At 46.7% G+C, this 15,401-nt stretch overlaps 1 protein-coding gene across 3 annotated transcripts; it reads right to left on the minus strand.

The window, feature by feature from the left end:
- Positions 1-3,853: 3,853 nt before the first annotated feature.
- ANKRD65 (ankyrin repeat domain 65) lies at positions 3,854-9,488 on the minus strand. Of its 3 annotated transcripts, XM_084651914.1 has the most exons (5): positions 9,300-9,488; positions 8,972-9,204; positions 7,828-8,059; positions 7,170-7,719; positions 3,854-5,652 (listed from the first exon to the last, which is right to left on the minus strand). In XM_084651914.1, the coding sequence occupies exons 2-5, from the start codon at positions 8,976-8,978 to the stop codon at positions 5,200-5,202; spliced, it is 1,242 nt and encodes a 413-aa protein (XP_084508040.1). In that variant the 5' UTR covers positions 8,979-9,204; positions 9,300-9,488; the 3' UTR covers positions 3,854-5,199. The 3 variants fall into 3 exon arrangements, with proteins under 3 accessions (XP_084508040.1, XP_084508039.1, XP_084508041.1); XM_084651913.1 differs by having other exon boundaries at positions 8,972-9,488; XM_084651915.1 differs by having other exon boundaries at positions 7,828-8,093; positions 8,972-9,488.
- Positions 9,489-15,401: the final 5,913 nt, after the last annotated feature.

Raw genomic sequence — 15,401 nt, forward strand, 5'->3', positions numbered from 1 at the left:
AACTTGAAATAAGGCCTTTGAGCCAATAATGAGCCATTTGCTGTTCCCGGAATCCGCTGTCCCAGCTGCAGCTGAAATCAATGGGAGCTGTGCTTTCAACACATAAAGTACTGCATAATGCTAAGTATTCTGGAACATCAGGTCCCAGGTGTCTCAAATAGCCAGGCACCCAAAATTAGTAGATACTTTGGACCTTAATCTCTTTGTGCCTTAGTTCCCCCTCTGTAAAATGAAGATAACAGCACGCCCTCATCTCACAGGGGTGTTGTGGAAATAAATGTTTGTAAAGCACTCAGGTGCTACGGTGATGCTATTGTATTAATTTAGAGGGACTAAATGGACCCAAAGAGTTGAAGGTGTTAAGATGACCCAATCACTATCTGATGTTAAACAGTCTTAAACAAGGTTTCAGAGTAGCAGCCGTGTTAGTCTGTATTCACAAAAAGAAAAGGAGTACTTGTGGCACCTTAGAGACTAACCAATGCATCCGATGAAGTGAGCTGTAGCTCACGAAAGCTCATGCTCAAATAAATTGGTTAGTCTCTAAGGTGCCACAAGTCCTCCTTTTCTTTTTAGTCTTAAACAAGATTCAGGGGCACTGGTACACAGATATCTTTTGCCCCTTTTCCCATCAACATTTGTTTTTATAAGTTATTGTGACACTTTCTGAACTTTCATTCACTTTTCACAGTTGAGCTCACAATTAGGGTAAAGTTGTATGACCCGTTATCACAACAGTACCATAGAAAAGCCCACGAGGAAATTAATAATTCTGTCTTCAGGGCAGGGTTTGAATAGTGTGCAGTAAAGGCCTGGAGTCACCCACTGAAAAATGTGAAGAAAACAAAATATTAAATAGCTGCTCACTAAGTGAGCACCATCCATTCTGTGCACTGAATGAGGCAGTGGTCTTGTGGAAAAAACAGTAAGTGGTAGTGTAATTGAACACCATAATGCATATGCATAAGGGGGCTGAATTAAGGTTACACCGACAGCCTTAATTCTGGCATTTCCTAACTTTTGACTGTGCAACCTTAATATTATTCTTTTAACTTAGTATTTTTGGGTGATATATGTAGATATAGTTTATTATGTATATCTAACCTATATTGATATACAGTATACCATAGATATAAATTGCAGATAAGATGTTTGGTAGTATTAAAATAGGGGCCACATCAGATGAGACTTTTGCCCTGGTGTCAGCCAAAATTTCTCCACCTGTCTGCACATACATACACAGTTGTGTAGCGTGTTGTGTGCCATTTCTGCAGTCATTACCCCAAGCGTGGTTGCATTTCAGAGGTGAAGTTATTCCAATTCTGTCATTTGTTCGGATTTCATACGTAGTTGTGCCCCTAAGGGCTCTTTTATGCCAACTGGCAAAGGGTGCACTGTTATGTAACCATAAATCCCAGCAGATCTGACAAACTCACTACGCCCAACACGCTCTTGTCAGAATATTTAGCCAAACAGTTCTTGTGAGGTATCATGAAAAATGGTGACATGCTGGTCATAAATATCATTGTGTGATGTGGGTATGGGTTGCGTATAAACAGTTATGTACGTGTGCTGGAAATGTGTTCTTAAAAGATGTTGTGGAGGCAGTTGATAAACCAAGGAACGTGGGTTACGTCTCTGCATGGATCAGGCTAACAGGCAGATGAGAAAACCACATGGCCTGGTTACAAGAAAAGGACAATAAAAGTCCATGTACATCTAAGGTAAACAAAGTGATCAAGGCAAACGAGAAAGCGAATTGACCAGAGGAGGAAGAAGGGGCTTGGCGCCTGCAACCAGAGGAAACACAGACGCCGACTTTTCAAAGTGCTCCGCCCCAGGCCCCACCCCCACTCCACCCCTTCCCCTAAAACCCCACCCTGCCTCTTCCCACTCTACCTCCACTCTTCCCGCCCAGTTCCGCCCCCTCCTCCAAGCGCGCCGCATCCTCGCTCCTTCCCCTTCTCCCCAGCTTCCTGCACGCCGCGAAACAGCTATTCGCGGAAGGCGGAGGCTCTGGTCCATGGGACCCGCCGGCGGGTGGGAGGCACTGGAGGGGGGCTGCTGGTGGGTGCTCAGCACCCAACATTTTTCCCCAGTGGGTACTCCAGCCCCGGAGCACCCACGGAGTCAGCACCTATGAGCAGGGGAGAAGAATTTTGCCTGGGTTTATTTTTCAAAGAATACATTTCAAAGGTTTTCTGACTGTAAAAGGGAGTCAAAGGGACTTCTCGGTTATCCATCACTTAAGGCACAAAAGGGGCCAGCACTCTTGGAATCTGTGAAAAATGGTTCCCCAACCAGGTGGGTTGAGGATGCTGAGAACTGACTGTAGGTGAGAAATTCCCTGAGACTGTTAAGTTTAAGACTCTAGAAAGCGTGTTTTCTTTTATTTGTAGCCACTTTCTGTTTCTATTATCTCTGCTCAGTATCACTTAAATCTCTGCTTTTTATTAATAAACTAATTTTAGTTTTACCATAAAGTCGTCTCAGTGCTGTTTTATTAAAGTGTGGCGTGCAGTCTCGGATGAGCCAACAGGCTGGGATGTATTCTGTTTCTTTCAAGACAGTGGACTTGGTATTTCTGTGGGCATCTGGTGATAGGAGGTGAATGCTGCAGAGGAACGGTCTTCCAGGGGGTTCGGGAACTGGGGTTGACTGAATGTTACTTGCAAGGCAAGGTGAAGACTGGCAGAGTCTCAAGGAGTTTGCTGGTGAGGCAGACAGACCGGTGTGGCTGGGAGCTAACATACAGTTTAAGCTCCAGCAAAACTCTTCCTTGCTGAGGCAGATGAGTAACACAGTGGCTTATGATTCTGGGCACAGTGAGACAGTGTCACAGTGGTGAATAAGGTACAAGCAAATGAATGAAAAATCAATCTGGGAGGCAGAAATTTTTCATAGCTGAAACCTTTCGTGACTGTGCAGACTTCCTACCTGATCATTGGCCAGCAGGGGTTATCGCCAGTTTAGCGTCCCTCTCTCCCTGCAGAGGGGAAGATAATGAGGCAGTATTGGATTCTGTAAATCAGGCGTGTTGCATAGAAGGAAGGCAGGAATTCCTACTCCATGCTTGGGAAGCTACCTTGTTGCAACCCCCAGTCACCTACAGTGCTGACTGTAGTCGCCCAGACTGGGGGACATGCCTCTGTTTGGTTTCTGGCAATGTAAGACCAAGCTCTCTTTGCTGAGATTATTACACTAGAAGAGCCTGTAGGAAGGACGTAGGTGACCTGACAGAATTTTGTTGTGATTGCTGCACCCTGCTAGTTTACACCTTCTAAAGGTGTTCACATGCCAGCAATCTCTCCTCATCTGAACTGTTGGTCCATGCTTTGTCATGTCTATTCTAGGCCCTACAAACTGCTTTGTGCATGGGACCCCTGCACCAGTGCAGAACCCCACTGACTTTTGGGGGGTCCTGTGTGGGTGCAGGGATCTGCCCGTGTGAATCCAGCTAAAGGGACAGAGCCTAAGACTATATACAATCTAATGCTAGGGAATATGTCTTTAGTCTGTGCTTGGAAAGAGTTACGTAAATGAATAATAGTAAAAAATAACAAAGTGCTTTGAGACCATTGGTTAGAAGGAGCCATAGAAGTGCAAATTATTATTGTAACATGAGTTAATGTCCACAGAGGGGTTTATAGACTGAAAAGAGAGCTGTTCAAATACTGAATAATATGATTCATCAAGTAAAATATTGGCCGGATCATGTATTATTCATCAAATATTGCACTCAACCAGCCGTGAAGTTGAGTAATGCAAAACACGGAATCATGAATAGTGCCATTACTTGACAAATATTATCCATCCAGCTCTAACCAAGACCAAATTCTAATTTTCATTTAACTTCTGTTGACATAGTTTTATTACATGTCTTCAACCGTCCTTCAAAATGTACATGTTTGATTTTGGCTGCAGGCATGGAAGTGACTACTTGGGAGCATTTTGCAGGTTGGAGCTATTTTTCCACTTGGAAACAAATTATACCCTGCATGCATTTGGAATCCTGCCCTATATGGAGGCAGCAGGTGCCGTTATTGCCTAGATGACAGCTTTGCTGATTCAGTGCTTCCTATGCCACAAGAGCTGGTAATTTATCAGTTGATTCAGTGGTTCTTTATCAGCATACAGGTTTATTAAATGTCCACTGGCGGAATATAAGAAGACATCAGCATTGGAGTATTCTAATGTTCACAGGTGTATTCTAGAGATAGGATGATTGTAAATAGCACAGATCTGGCCATTTTGCCCTTCTTCTACATCCCAAGCCAGTGCCGCCCAGAGGATTCAGGGGGTCTGGGGCAAAGCAATTTTGGGGGCCCCTTCCATAAAAAAAAAGTTAGTTTTGCCACCCCAAGTGGCGAAGAAAAAAAAAAAGAAAAACCCAAGTCATGCTGCCAAAGAAAGAAGAGGACAGGAGGACCCGCCAGCGAATTGCCGCAGAAGACTGAAGCAGAGCGACTGAGCTGCTGCCAAAGTGCCACTGATGAGGAAGAGAGGGACTGAAAGACCCGCCGCGAAATTGCCCCCACCCTATCTGCGGGGCCTGGGGCAAATTGTCCCACTTGACCACCCCTCGGGCGGCCCTGTCCCAAGCTAAATCGTAAGTGAACTTCAGGCACTTCAAATGGCTACCACCAGGTGATGATGGCGGCCATTTTAAGTGTGGTCTTGCTTCTTCTCGCCGCCTGGCCTATCTTCTGCCAATCTCCTTTACCTTGTCCTCTGCTGCTTCATTACTCCGACCACCCTTTCCAGAGCCCCATCTTCCGCTTTGGGCATCTCCCACCCCACCTCCCTGAGGCTTTAGGATTCATCTAGTATCCATTGGCTACATTATCTGGTATCTAATGAATCCCCAAAGATGGTTTAATCACATCCCTAGTAAATACGTATTACAGCAGCACACCGCTAAAGACAGAACCTTTTAAACAGTGAGAGCCCTATTCTTATTTATACTAAGGCCCTATGACACCACTCTAGTGGTATAAAGGGGCCTTACAATGGGTATACAGTGTATTTAAGGTTCCGTTACTCTGCAAGAACAATGTAAATGGGAATCAGGCCCTTTATCGGTTAATACTGGAATGATGAGAAGTCTGATCCTTCTTCACAAGGTGGCAGCAGAGTAAACTGAAGGACAAAGTTGTTCTCATGCCTCTCAGGTCCAGTTGACTGTACTTGAGTTGGGATCTAGTTCAGGTCCGGATTGCAGCTTGTCATCTTCTCCCGGGAAGTGGACGGAGTGCCCCCAGGAAGGAGCCTGCCTGACGCTAGATCCTGTACCGTTTCATGCCAGCGAGTTCTGAAGGACAGACTTGCCCCCTTCCCCATCAGCAGCTCCATTAAAAGGAAGTGATTTTTTTCCACAGCCAGGTGCAGTGGGGTTTTGTTTAGCCAGCCGGCTGCATTGATCTCAGCTCCATGGTCCAGAAGGTAACTGGCTACCTCGCTGTGCCCACAACAGGCAGCTCTGTGAAGCGGAGTCAGATTCAGACAGTCTCTAATGTTGGCGACAGCTCCTTTCTCAACCAGCAGGTGGACGAGGGCCAAGTGTCCCGCAGCTGCTGCCTTGTGGAGTGCCGTGCAGCCGTAGCGGTCCTTCATGTTCACGTCAGCTTTGCTTTCCAGCAACAGTCCTGTAATCTGGGAAAAGCAAAAGGGAGTTCAGTTGCGTGGCCCCATGCACACGAATGGGCATGCGTTCCACCTTCTTGCAATGCATAGGAATATTGGTCCCAAACCTGCAAAACCATGAGCACCTCTTGTGATCAGTTATTTTCATTTCCAAGTCAACAGGAGTTGAGGGCACTCAGCACCTCTTAGGAGTGGGTCGGCATCTTGTAGGACTGGGCCCACACTGCGCAATCTACAGCAATTTCAGTGGCCGTTTGCAGTCTCAGAGACCCATGTGCCAATACAGAGCTCACTGCAGGACCAGGGCCTTAAAATGAGTATTACTTTTTGCTCTTCAAGTCTTGGCATGGGACAAGAAACTGGAAACTCCTTCTGAGGACTTCGGTAGGGCCAGGATTTCAGTTTTAGTGAATACGTGTTTTTAGCAGTAAATGCAGCTTCCTGCTTCTTTTTAAAGTATTCTCAGCGAGGCATAGTCTAGTGGATTTATTTTTCTTGGTGAATATAAATGTCATAGATTTATAGATCCCATGGCCAGAAGAAACCATTGTGATCATCTAGGCTGATCTCCTGTATAACACAGGCCACAGAACTCCCCCAAAATAATTCCTCGAGCGTGCCATGACATTCTGTTTTTGGTTTACAAGTTTCGTTTGCATTTTATCTTTGCATTTGCCTTTTAATTCTTCCATTTCATCCTCCTATTTTAAAGTCACTCATTGAATTCTCCCCCGTGTTCTGATAGCTGGGGGTGGGGGAGGGCAGGGAGAATTCCCAGATGATTTACTGTCCCTCCTTAGGAAAAGCTACTGTGCATTGAGTGTACCTGTACAAACTGCAAATGGCACCCAAGATATCGAATCCCATCACCAGAATATGATCTGTCTTCAGCCAAGGTGCTGTTAGGAAGTCGAGTCCTTTACGTTTTTCTGATGTACCTTTTCCCTAAACATGCACAGAGAAGCCAAGCCCATTGTGCTGTTGTGTCAGCGGTCACATAGGTCAATGTGAGCAACCAGTCAATGGAGCTAGCTGCAGCTACTCAGGCATATCTTTCCACTCTGTGGCACTTTGGAACCCCAGAGGACAATCAAGAGAGAAAGCTGTGTGTGTTGATAACCCAGACATAACATTCACGGCCAAACGGCTGGGTCTGAGTCAGCATCTTTGGTCATCTCGGATTGTCCCAAGTGAGCACTGGACTGGGACTCAGGAGACCTGTCTTCTATTCCCAGCTCTGCCACTGACCTGTGGGGAGACCCTGGGCAGGTCACTTTCCCCCGCTGTGCCTCAGTTTCCCCATCTGTAAAATGGGGATAATGATACAGACCTCTTTGTAATGTGTTTTGAAATCTATGGATGAAAAGTGCTATGTAAGAGCTAAATATTCATATTTATATTATTATTGATAGACTTCAGTGGCCATCTCTCCCACCTTGCTGACCCTGATCAACTGATAATGAACCATTGCCATGAGCATATTGCAGAATTCCATGCATTAAGAAGAATGGATATTAGGGGCCTACCTCTCGATTGCCATTATCGGATGCAATGGCAAGTGCTGTTCTCCCCAGCCCATCTTGAGCATTGATGTTGGCACTCTTGGCTAGCAAGAATCTTAGAGCGTCACTTCTTCCCGTCTCTGCCGCGATGTGCAGTGCTGTGATGCCTCCGTTACTGCCCAGATCCGGGGAGAGACCCTGGCAAAGCAGCAAGTCCATGATATGCAGTTGGCTGTTCACAGTCGCCCAGTGCAGTGCTGTCCACCGGTTGTTGTCCCCGCTGGCAGGATCTGTGCCTTGCTGTAGGAGCAACTGCACGATGAGGGTGTGGCCACTGGCTGCTGCACAGTGAAGTGGGGTGAGGCCCCTTTTAGTCACGGCTGATGCTGGGGATCCCCGAGCCAGGAGAAACTCAGCCACTTGGGTATGGCCGCTCCAAGAGGCATGGTGCAGCGGGGTGTAGTGTGCTCTGTCTGTGGCATGGACCACGGCTCCACGCTGCACCAGGAACTTCACCAGCATGATGGACCCCTTCAGCGTGGCACTGTGTAAGGGCGTCCATCCATTCTCGTCCCTGTGTGGGCACAAAAATGAAACCTCAGGGTGTTTCTTTCAGGACGGAGAGCGAATGAGCGAGACAGAGCTGGGGTAGAGTGGGAGCAGCTGGCTCAAGAGGGCTCACCTGCTCTCTATCACTGCCCCCTGCCGCAGTAGCTGCTTCATCACGTGGGTGTTGCCGTCCCAAGCTGCCAGGTGAAGCTCTCTCCAGCCCCGGTGCACAGGGGCAGACGGTGAGTTATTCTCCATGAGCTGAATGCCAGAGTCAGAGCTGTTCCCCATCGACTCTCCTTCCAGGGTCATCTCCTCACTCAGCTCCATCCACCTCCTCAGGAGCTCGGCCTCTGCTCTCATTCCTCATTTTGTTTTTTTCAACAAGCAACAAACAATCTGCTGAATATTAGTTCCATTAACTACACCCCCCACCATCACTGCAGGGGGGACTATGGCAAATAAAACGAGGCTGTGGACCCCTCTACTCCATAGCTTTCAATCTAATAGTAACCCAAAGCCCATGCTGTCTGTTGGCTTTTGTTGCTCTCCGTGGGTATGTCTACACTGCAAAAAACCCCATAGCAGTGAGTCTCAGAGCCTGGGTCAACTGGCTGGGGCTACGTGGCTAAAAACAGCAGAGTAGATGTTCTCACTCGGGCCGGAGCGTGGGCCCTGAGACCCTTCCCCCCTCACAAGGTTTCAGATCCCGGGCTCCAGCCCCAGCGAGAGCATCAACACTGCTATTTTTAGCCCTGTAGCTTGAGCCCCACCAGCTCCAGTCAGTTGACCCAGGCTCTGAAATTCACTGTGGCCACGATGCTGTCGGTTTCCACTGTCCCCGTGCAAAGGGTTAATGTTTCATGAACCTGTATCTAATCATGTTAGGAGGTGGAAGGAGGATAGCCATTTCACCACTCAGTTCCACTGCCCATTAATAATAAGCAAATGGGAGGGTATTCAGATGCATGGCCAGCCAAGCTCAGGGGTACAAAACAGCATTTTAAGAGCTCAACTTGCCCTGACTCAAAATGAGGCTGATCAAATAACGAGCCCCTTGTTCCTCTGTGGGGCTCAGCTCTCTGCTTTTGGAGGTGGGGCTCTTCCATTCCAGAGACGTACATGGAGAATTTCTGGAGTTTCACAGCAACCACATCCTCAAAACCACACAGACACCGTTGCGATAGTTCCCATCATGAAAAATAAACAAATAAAGCTAGTTCTTGTCTCTCAGAGCCAACCCCTTTTTAGACGGAAAGGACAGCCATTTTCCTTACCAATCATTGTTCTGCCACAGACACGTGTGTAAGGTGGCTCCGGCGGGCGCGGCTGTACACACAGCTTGTTATGGTAGGGTTGTTGCTCAGTGTGAGACTTCACGCGCTGGTTTGTTATTGCAGGGTCGCTTCTGGCGTGGCAGCCTTTGCAAGCTTTGGTTATCGCTGGGTTGTTCCTCGGTGCCGGCCCACTGGCGTTAATTCAAAAAGCAAAATTCGACCAAGTAGTGAAGCTGTTGGGGGAAAATAGAGCCCCTGCATATAAGGTATCACACAGACCAGTATGAGATAAAAATCAATGCAAGTGAAACGTGTCAGTCCCTCTGACCTTGAGAGTGTCCCGTTAATGTCCAGTGAAGCATGTAGGGTCTGAAAAGCGCATTGTCCTCGTGGCTTTCTGCATCTAGTACTGTGCTCCGTGCTGTTTACTCAGTGACTAAATGGATGTGGGAGGAGGACCTAGTTGCTAATGGTTAATAGGATAATGTCTGTTTCCCTGCACGCCTGTAACTTCTTTCAGCACTGCTGCCAACATTCCACTAGACAATGAGAGACACCGGGTCAGCAGCGTCACACAGCACCACTCCCTCGCCTCCTCCAGTCTTTAGTAAGAAACTCTCCAGGCAAAGATCAGTCCATCAGCTAGCTGGGGGTCAGCTGCTCAGAGCTTTGGAAAGTGATTGTGGCTGTTGTGGACTGGAGTGACATTCACTAGAGCTTCAGGTCTGCCCAGAACTGTTAAACAAAGTAAATTCTGTGCTACTCTTAATAAAGTGCAGATCTTCTGACAAGCACCAACATGTTCCCGCTCTCTGAGGCTCCTTGTGTTACAGGATAACCTGCTTTTACTAGGCATTGGCACAGCTTTTGATCTTCCAGGCAGGGTCAGGGTGCGAGTGCTTCGCTCTGTGAAGTGCTCTCCTGAAGCATTAACTCTTGCTTCTATGGGGCACAAGAAGAATGAGAGGATATCTTGCCTTTCAGGCGCCGTTGTTCTGAAGGATCCTGGACAAAATATCCTATAAACTATGGGTCTGATTTTCAGGTACACCTGCATCTCCCACCTGGAATTGTGGGTACCTTGCACCTTGGAAAATCAGGCCCTGTTTTCATTCATCACTTTGCCCACCACTGAAATAAGTCAGAGATGGGGTGGACTATGACGATTGTTTAGCAGCTCACAGCAATTCTACTACAAATGTTTGCCTTGAGCACAGGAAGAAGAATCCTGTATCCGGGTAACTGCAGGGGGAGCCCAGGCCAGCAGAGTGCAAGCCGAGAGGTTCTGATGAGCATCCATTTATTTGGGGTGATCGTACAAACAAAGCTTTTGAGGTCCATCCACCACTAGAAAGACTTTAGTGTAATAAATGATCACTTGCTAATTCTCCCCAGATGGTAGGTGGCACATAAAAGATGGGGTTGGTCCTCTGTGTCCAGCCTTCCTTCGTATTATTTGCGGTAAGGCCCCTTCCGCTGTTCTGGTTGTGTAAAGGGACCTTTCAGTGGGTATGCATGTAGTTGACTCTGTCAGAGGTGTGTAAAGGGGCCTTTGTGTCCATGATAAGCCATCCCCATGTTTTCAGTGGTTGGGGGAGTTTGGGAATGTGGGTCACATGCCCCAGAATGTCCCACTGGCAGGGAGAGAAGGCTGTGAATAAACGAAAACCAAAGGCAGGAGCTATAAGAACCCACAAGGTGGTGCTGTAGCTATAAAAGACATTTGAGAAATTGTCCTCCCACCAGAAGTGCTCTGGGTGGCTCTGGGGTTGGTGAGAGAAGTTCATGTTTACTGCACCAGCTACAGCATCTAATATCTCCTGGCAGGAGAATCTTCCACAGGTAGTACTTAGCAAGACTTCTCTCCCACTTACTAAGAGGTTCTTACCAGGGCTGGGGAAAGCTAGAGGAATTGGAGGTGCTCTGAACCTCTCATGCTGTTTTTTGGGGTTTGCAAAGCTATTTTGATGTCTAGATGATTCATTTGAACCCATATTGTTTTCCAAGCCGAATTCAATTTGAAAAATACAATCTGCTCCCAGCTCCCTATGGGCTCAATTCTGCTTTCATTTAGATTGAGGGAAATCTGGAATAACTCTACTGGATGCACTGAAGTTGCTCTGGATTTATGCCCATGTAACTGAGATCACAGGTTGAGCCTATATGCTTTCTAGAGCCAAAGAAGACTGTGCTATGCATTAGAAAGCGAAGAGCTCCAAATAAACAAGGCCAGCACATGCGGGTGCCCAATATTATAGGTGTGGCTGGTAAGCGGGCTTAATTTATGGGATTCAATTTCACTGATTTGCTGGGACATATTGGATTGGGTATTACACTCTGTTCAATACTGTGATACTTGCAAAAAGTGTTATGTCCATTATTAAATACTAATCACAGTTATTGTGTGTTCTCATTACTGGCAACCTCTTCCTGGCAGCAGAGAATCTGACCCTAAATGTCCTCTTGCATTTTTAGGAAACCAAACACAACAACCTCATTATTAATATTGTTTATCAATTGTAGGGCAACAGAACCCAGGGTCCATGCAGGCTCCAAGCTCCCCTGAGCTAGGGGCCACACAAACACAGAGAAAGACACCGGACCTTTCCCAGACTTGTTGATGACACTGGGCATCATGCTAGGTAACTTGGGAGGGTGGAAGGCCACGAGTGCTGAGGAAGCCCCCCCCCCCCCCCCCCCGCTAGGCCCAGACAAACCAAAGCCTCCCCATTCCGTGAACTTTCTGTAATCCTGCCAGACTATGAGGAAGCTAGTATAAAAACAGAGACAGAAAGCTGCAAAAACAGTTTAGAGCAGACAGCCTGGTCTCAGAGACAGCCTTCAGACAGCTCCGGCCAGGGTAAGCGTATAGATAAGAAAGGAATGTTTTGCACTAGCTTTCCGCAACACAGGAACGGATACAACCAAATAAGGCAGGGCTCACATAATGCTAATGAGGAAACATCTAACTGGCCGCTTTGGCTGTATTATTGTACAGGGCAATAGGTAATTGGTTGTACATGCTTTTGTAGCTAAATTGGGAAAAAAGGTATAAATTGTATGATGTAATCTGCAGTTGGGGCTGCAGGATTTGAGACAGCTGTGTCTCCCTGGGCCTGTTTGCAGCTGCAAATAAACTCTCTGCTTCTCCACCCCGTTGTGAGTATTGGGTGCGGGCAACGAACCCCTACTGTTGCTTGCCTTGGGCACTCTGTGCCGGCAACAGACTGACTAGCAACAAAAGTGAAACTGATCAGTCAGTCTTCAGAGTCAGGTACTTCAAATGTGAACATACTTCAGTACAGGGGTTTGTGCACATGCACTGGAGTTCGTCGCTGCTCCAGTTCATCATGTGCAAAATCTCACCCTAATCCCCCAAGGTGAATGAGATGAAAAAAGCGAACAACCAGCATAAATGGTGAAATGTCTATGAGATTTTTAAAAATCCGCTTTTATAACTGCAGGTATTCTTAGTAACAGGCAAGGACTGCAATTTTAAAGCAGATGACATTTCTCTTGACAGCATCCTTCTAGTTATCATCATAATAAAAAGAGCATTAAGAGCATGAATGTCAGCTGACTGTTGTGAAATAAACCTTCCTGTCACAATCGATCAAGCAAGAAATGTTCAGCCTCTCTTTTCTTTGCTATTTGCAGTCATGGATGCAGGTGCGCTGGGTTTGTTTATTTATTTATTTACTTAATGGTGGTGAAATTAAATATTAGTATTATACTACATTGGCCAAGGTCAAAGCCGCCTATCTACATTAAAATATCCTAAGAATGCTAATAAGTTAAATGGAATCTATCAGTCTTCGAATGTGTTTCCATTAATTTATTCTGGGACAGTTTATCTACATCAATGATTGCCCTTGTCAGCTAGGAAACCTGAAACCTTTAGGAAACACAAATGCAATTCACCAGGACTTATTTGAAATGCTAACCGATAGTTAGCTAGGAACATAGTTCAATAATGTGTCTACCTTTGAAACAAAATCAGTGTTACTCAGAAGGGTATTAATGTGGGCTGTTTTTTTAATGCTGCATTTTTAATATATAAAATGTATTTTCAATGCCAGTTTCATTGGATCCCAAAGGACAGATTTGAAGCTGGTGTAAACCAGATGCCACTGAAGTGGAGCTATGTTGATTTACACCTGCTGAGGATCTGGCCCACAGTGCCCATCTGAGAGCAAAGCAGTCGCTGCAGTTGGATGAAATCTATAAGAAAAATAAACTCACTTTTTGTCCTGTTTTTCCTACTCCTGACAGTTCACCAAGTTTAGGGGCTGCTGGGACAGATAAAATAAAAGCCAGCAGAAAGGCGGAAAAGGGGAAGCCCTAAACTCTGCTGTTTTGGGACTGCAAATGTTGTAGAAGCCAAAATAAACACAGACAGATTGACTGGCACGCTCCTACAGTTTACAGGATCAGGGCCCTAGCTGGTAGCGGTGTAAAGGCATTGTCGTTTGACCCAGGTGTCTGATATGAATAGTGGAAATGGCTGAGAAATAAAATGAGAACATTGCCCAAAACTCAAACTGAGACGTTATGTTCACCTTGTTTTCTCCCACACATTTGTACTTCCTGGTTCCATCTGGGACAAGAAGTATCACAGCACAGGCTGACCTAGTATTTCAGTCTTGCCAACCACAAGCATTTGAAAATCATGAGTCAGGGCCCCAATTAATCATGAGATTGAATTAACAATCTGAGATTTGGGGTTCTTCTTCTTAGCTTTCTAGTTCTTGAGCCTTAAATTGCACTTCGGGCCACGTTTTCAAGCTTTGTTCTCCATCATGTGGGGCTAGAAATTTACTTTTTTAAAATGAAAGCTGAGATTCTCATGAAATCACTTGACTCCAGGAGCTGGCAATTGAAGAAAAATATCAAGTATCATGAGATTTGCAATAAAATCGTGAGAGTTGTCAACACTGATTTGTGGTCCAGCTTTGCAGACCCACGCTATTTTAATGGTTCTGAGAAGTGTCCAGTCATTCAGGTGCCTCTTCAATCCAAATTTCCAGGGATTTGAAAATCACATTCCAGCAGCCCTGACCAAGCAACCTCCATAGGGCTGGGGAGCACGTGATCAACATAATGATGCTGGTGGAAATTGAGCCAAAGTGTGGGTTTATGTTTGTATACCAGCAGCGGGCATGCCTGTTCTACATTCCACCACATGCTGCGAATTACTGTGGTTGGCTCAGCGCAGGGATGCCAATTGCTGAAATTCAGCCAATGTACACTTTCTTCTTTGTTCGCTGCAGCTTAGAGCCTATCATGCATCTTCCCTAGCCTCTCACAATGGGCCCCTTTGCTGTCACTAACACCTGTGCAAAGGGAGTGCAAGGAAGAAATCAGACTTCTCCACTCGCACCCGGGGCAGGAGTGTACACCCACTTTGCACAACTGGGAATGAAAACAGAAAGGGGCGTGGAGTCTCAGGTCCCGTAACATGACAGGATCTTTGTAGGGGCCAGTCCTGCAGTCCTCTCTCAGATGAAACTCTCATTGGCTTGACTGAGTGCAAGAACTGAGGAAGGGCTGCAGGACTGAATCCTTGGCTATTAGCGGTGGCAAAGACCTATTAGGCCATTTACCTTTCAGATGAGCCATAAAGTCAAGGTCCTGACTGCTCCTGGTGACCAAGGATCCAGTCGTTTTACCTCAGAGAGTGGGGTCTAGCTCCTGTGCCCTGGCATATCCCCGTAGGATAATTACGTTCTGCCCGCTTGCAGTCCTGGGCAGTTTCAGCTGAATCCAATGGGCTAAATCCATAGTCAGCATGTCCCACCCTGATGTGCACAGACCGAGGATGTAGCCCTCTCTTCACTTCCTGCCCTGAGCTGTTGAGAAGTGTTGCCCTGCGCTGACAAGCAGCTGCTGTGTTGTGCCCGAGAGGTGGCTGCATTCCAGAACTGGGTGGAAGGGATCCCAGTGTATGCTTTGCACGATCAGTGTATTATGGGGTTGGGCCCCGTCTCCGTACAAACACCTAATCATCACCATCGTCGCTCGGCATCATTATCCCGAAACTTCACTCCTCTGGGGTTGAAACAGATGTGCAGCTTGGAGGTATACATCACACTTGCTGCTAGGGAACTTTTCCTTGGCATTCAGTCCTGAACCTCCCTTTGCTCAGTTCAGGCCCATGACTACTTTGAGCTTCTTTTGCCCTTTCTTCCCAACGGATTGTCGCCTTGCGGTGCCTTTGCCTTGCCAATGACTTGGGCACTTTGCTCTGAAGATATTCAGACACAGCGTGCCTTTCTGTCGGGCAGAGAGGACTCCAGACACACAGCGAAAGCTTTTTGACCGGTAAAAACAGGAACTGAAAGCTACACACATTAATCTCATTGCAACGGCCCACTGCAGCCGCCATCCTGATGGGTGGACTCTGTGTCTCTATGAATGTTTATTTCCCTTT

Source organism: Lepidochelys olivacea (genome assembly GCF_965140295.1).
Source record: "Lepidochelys olivacea isolate rLepOli2 genome assembly, chromosome: 18".
In the NCBI taxonomy this organism is placed as follows: Eukaryota; Metazoa; Chordata; order Testudines; family Cheloniidae; genus Lepidochelys; species Lepidochelys olivacea.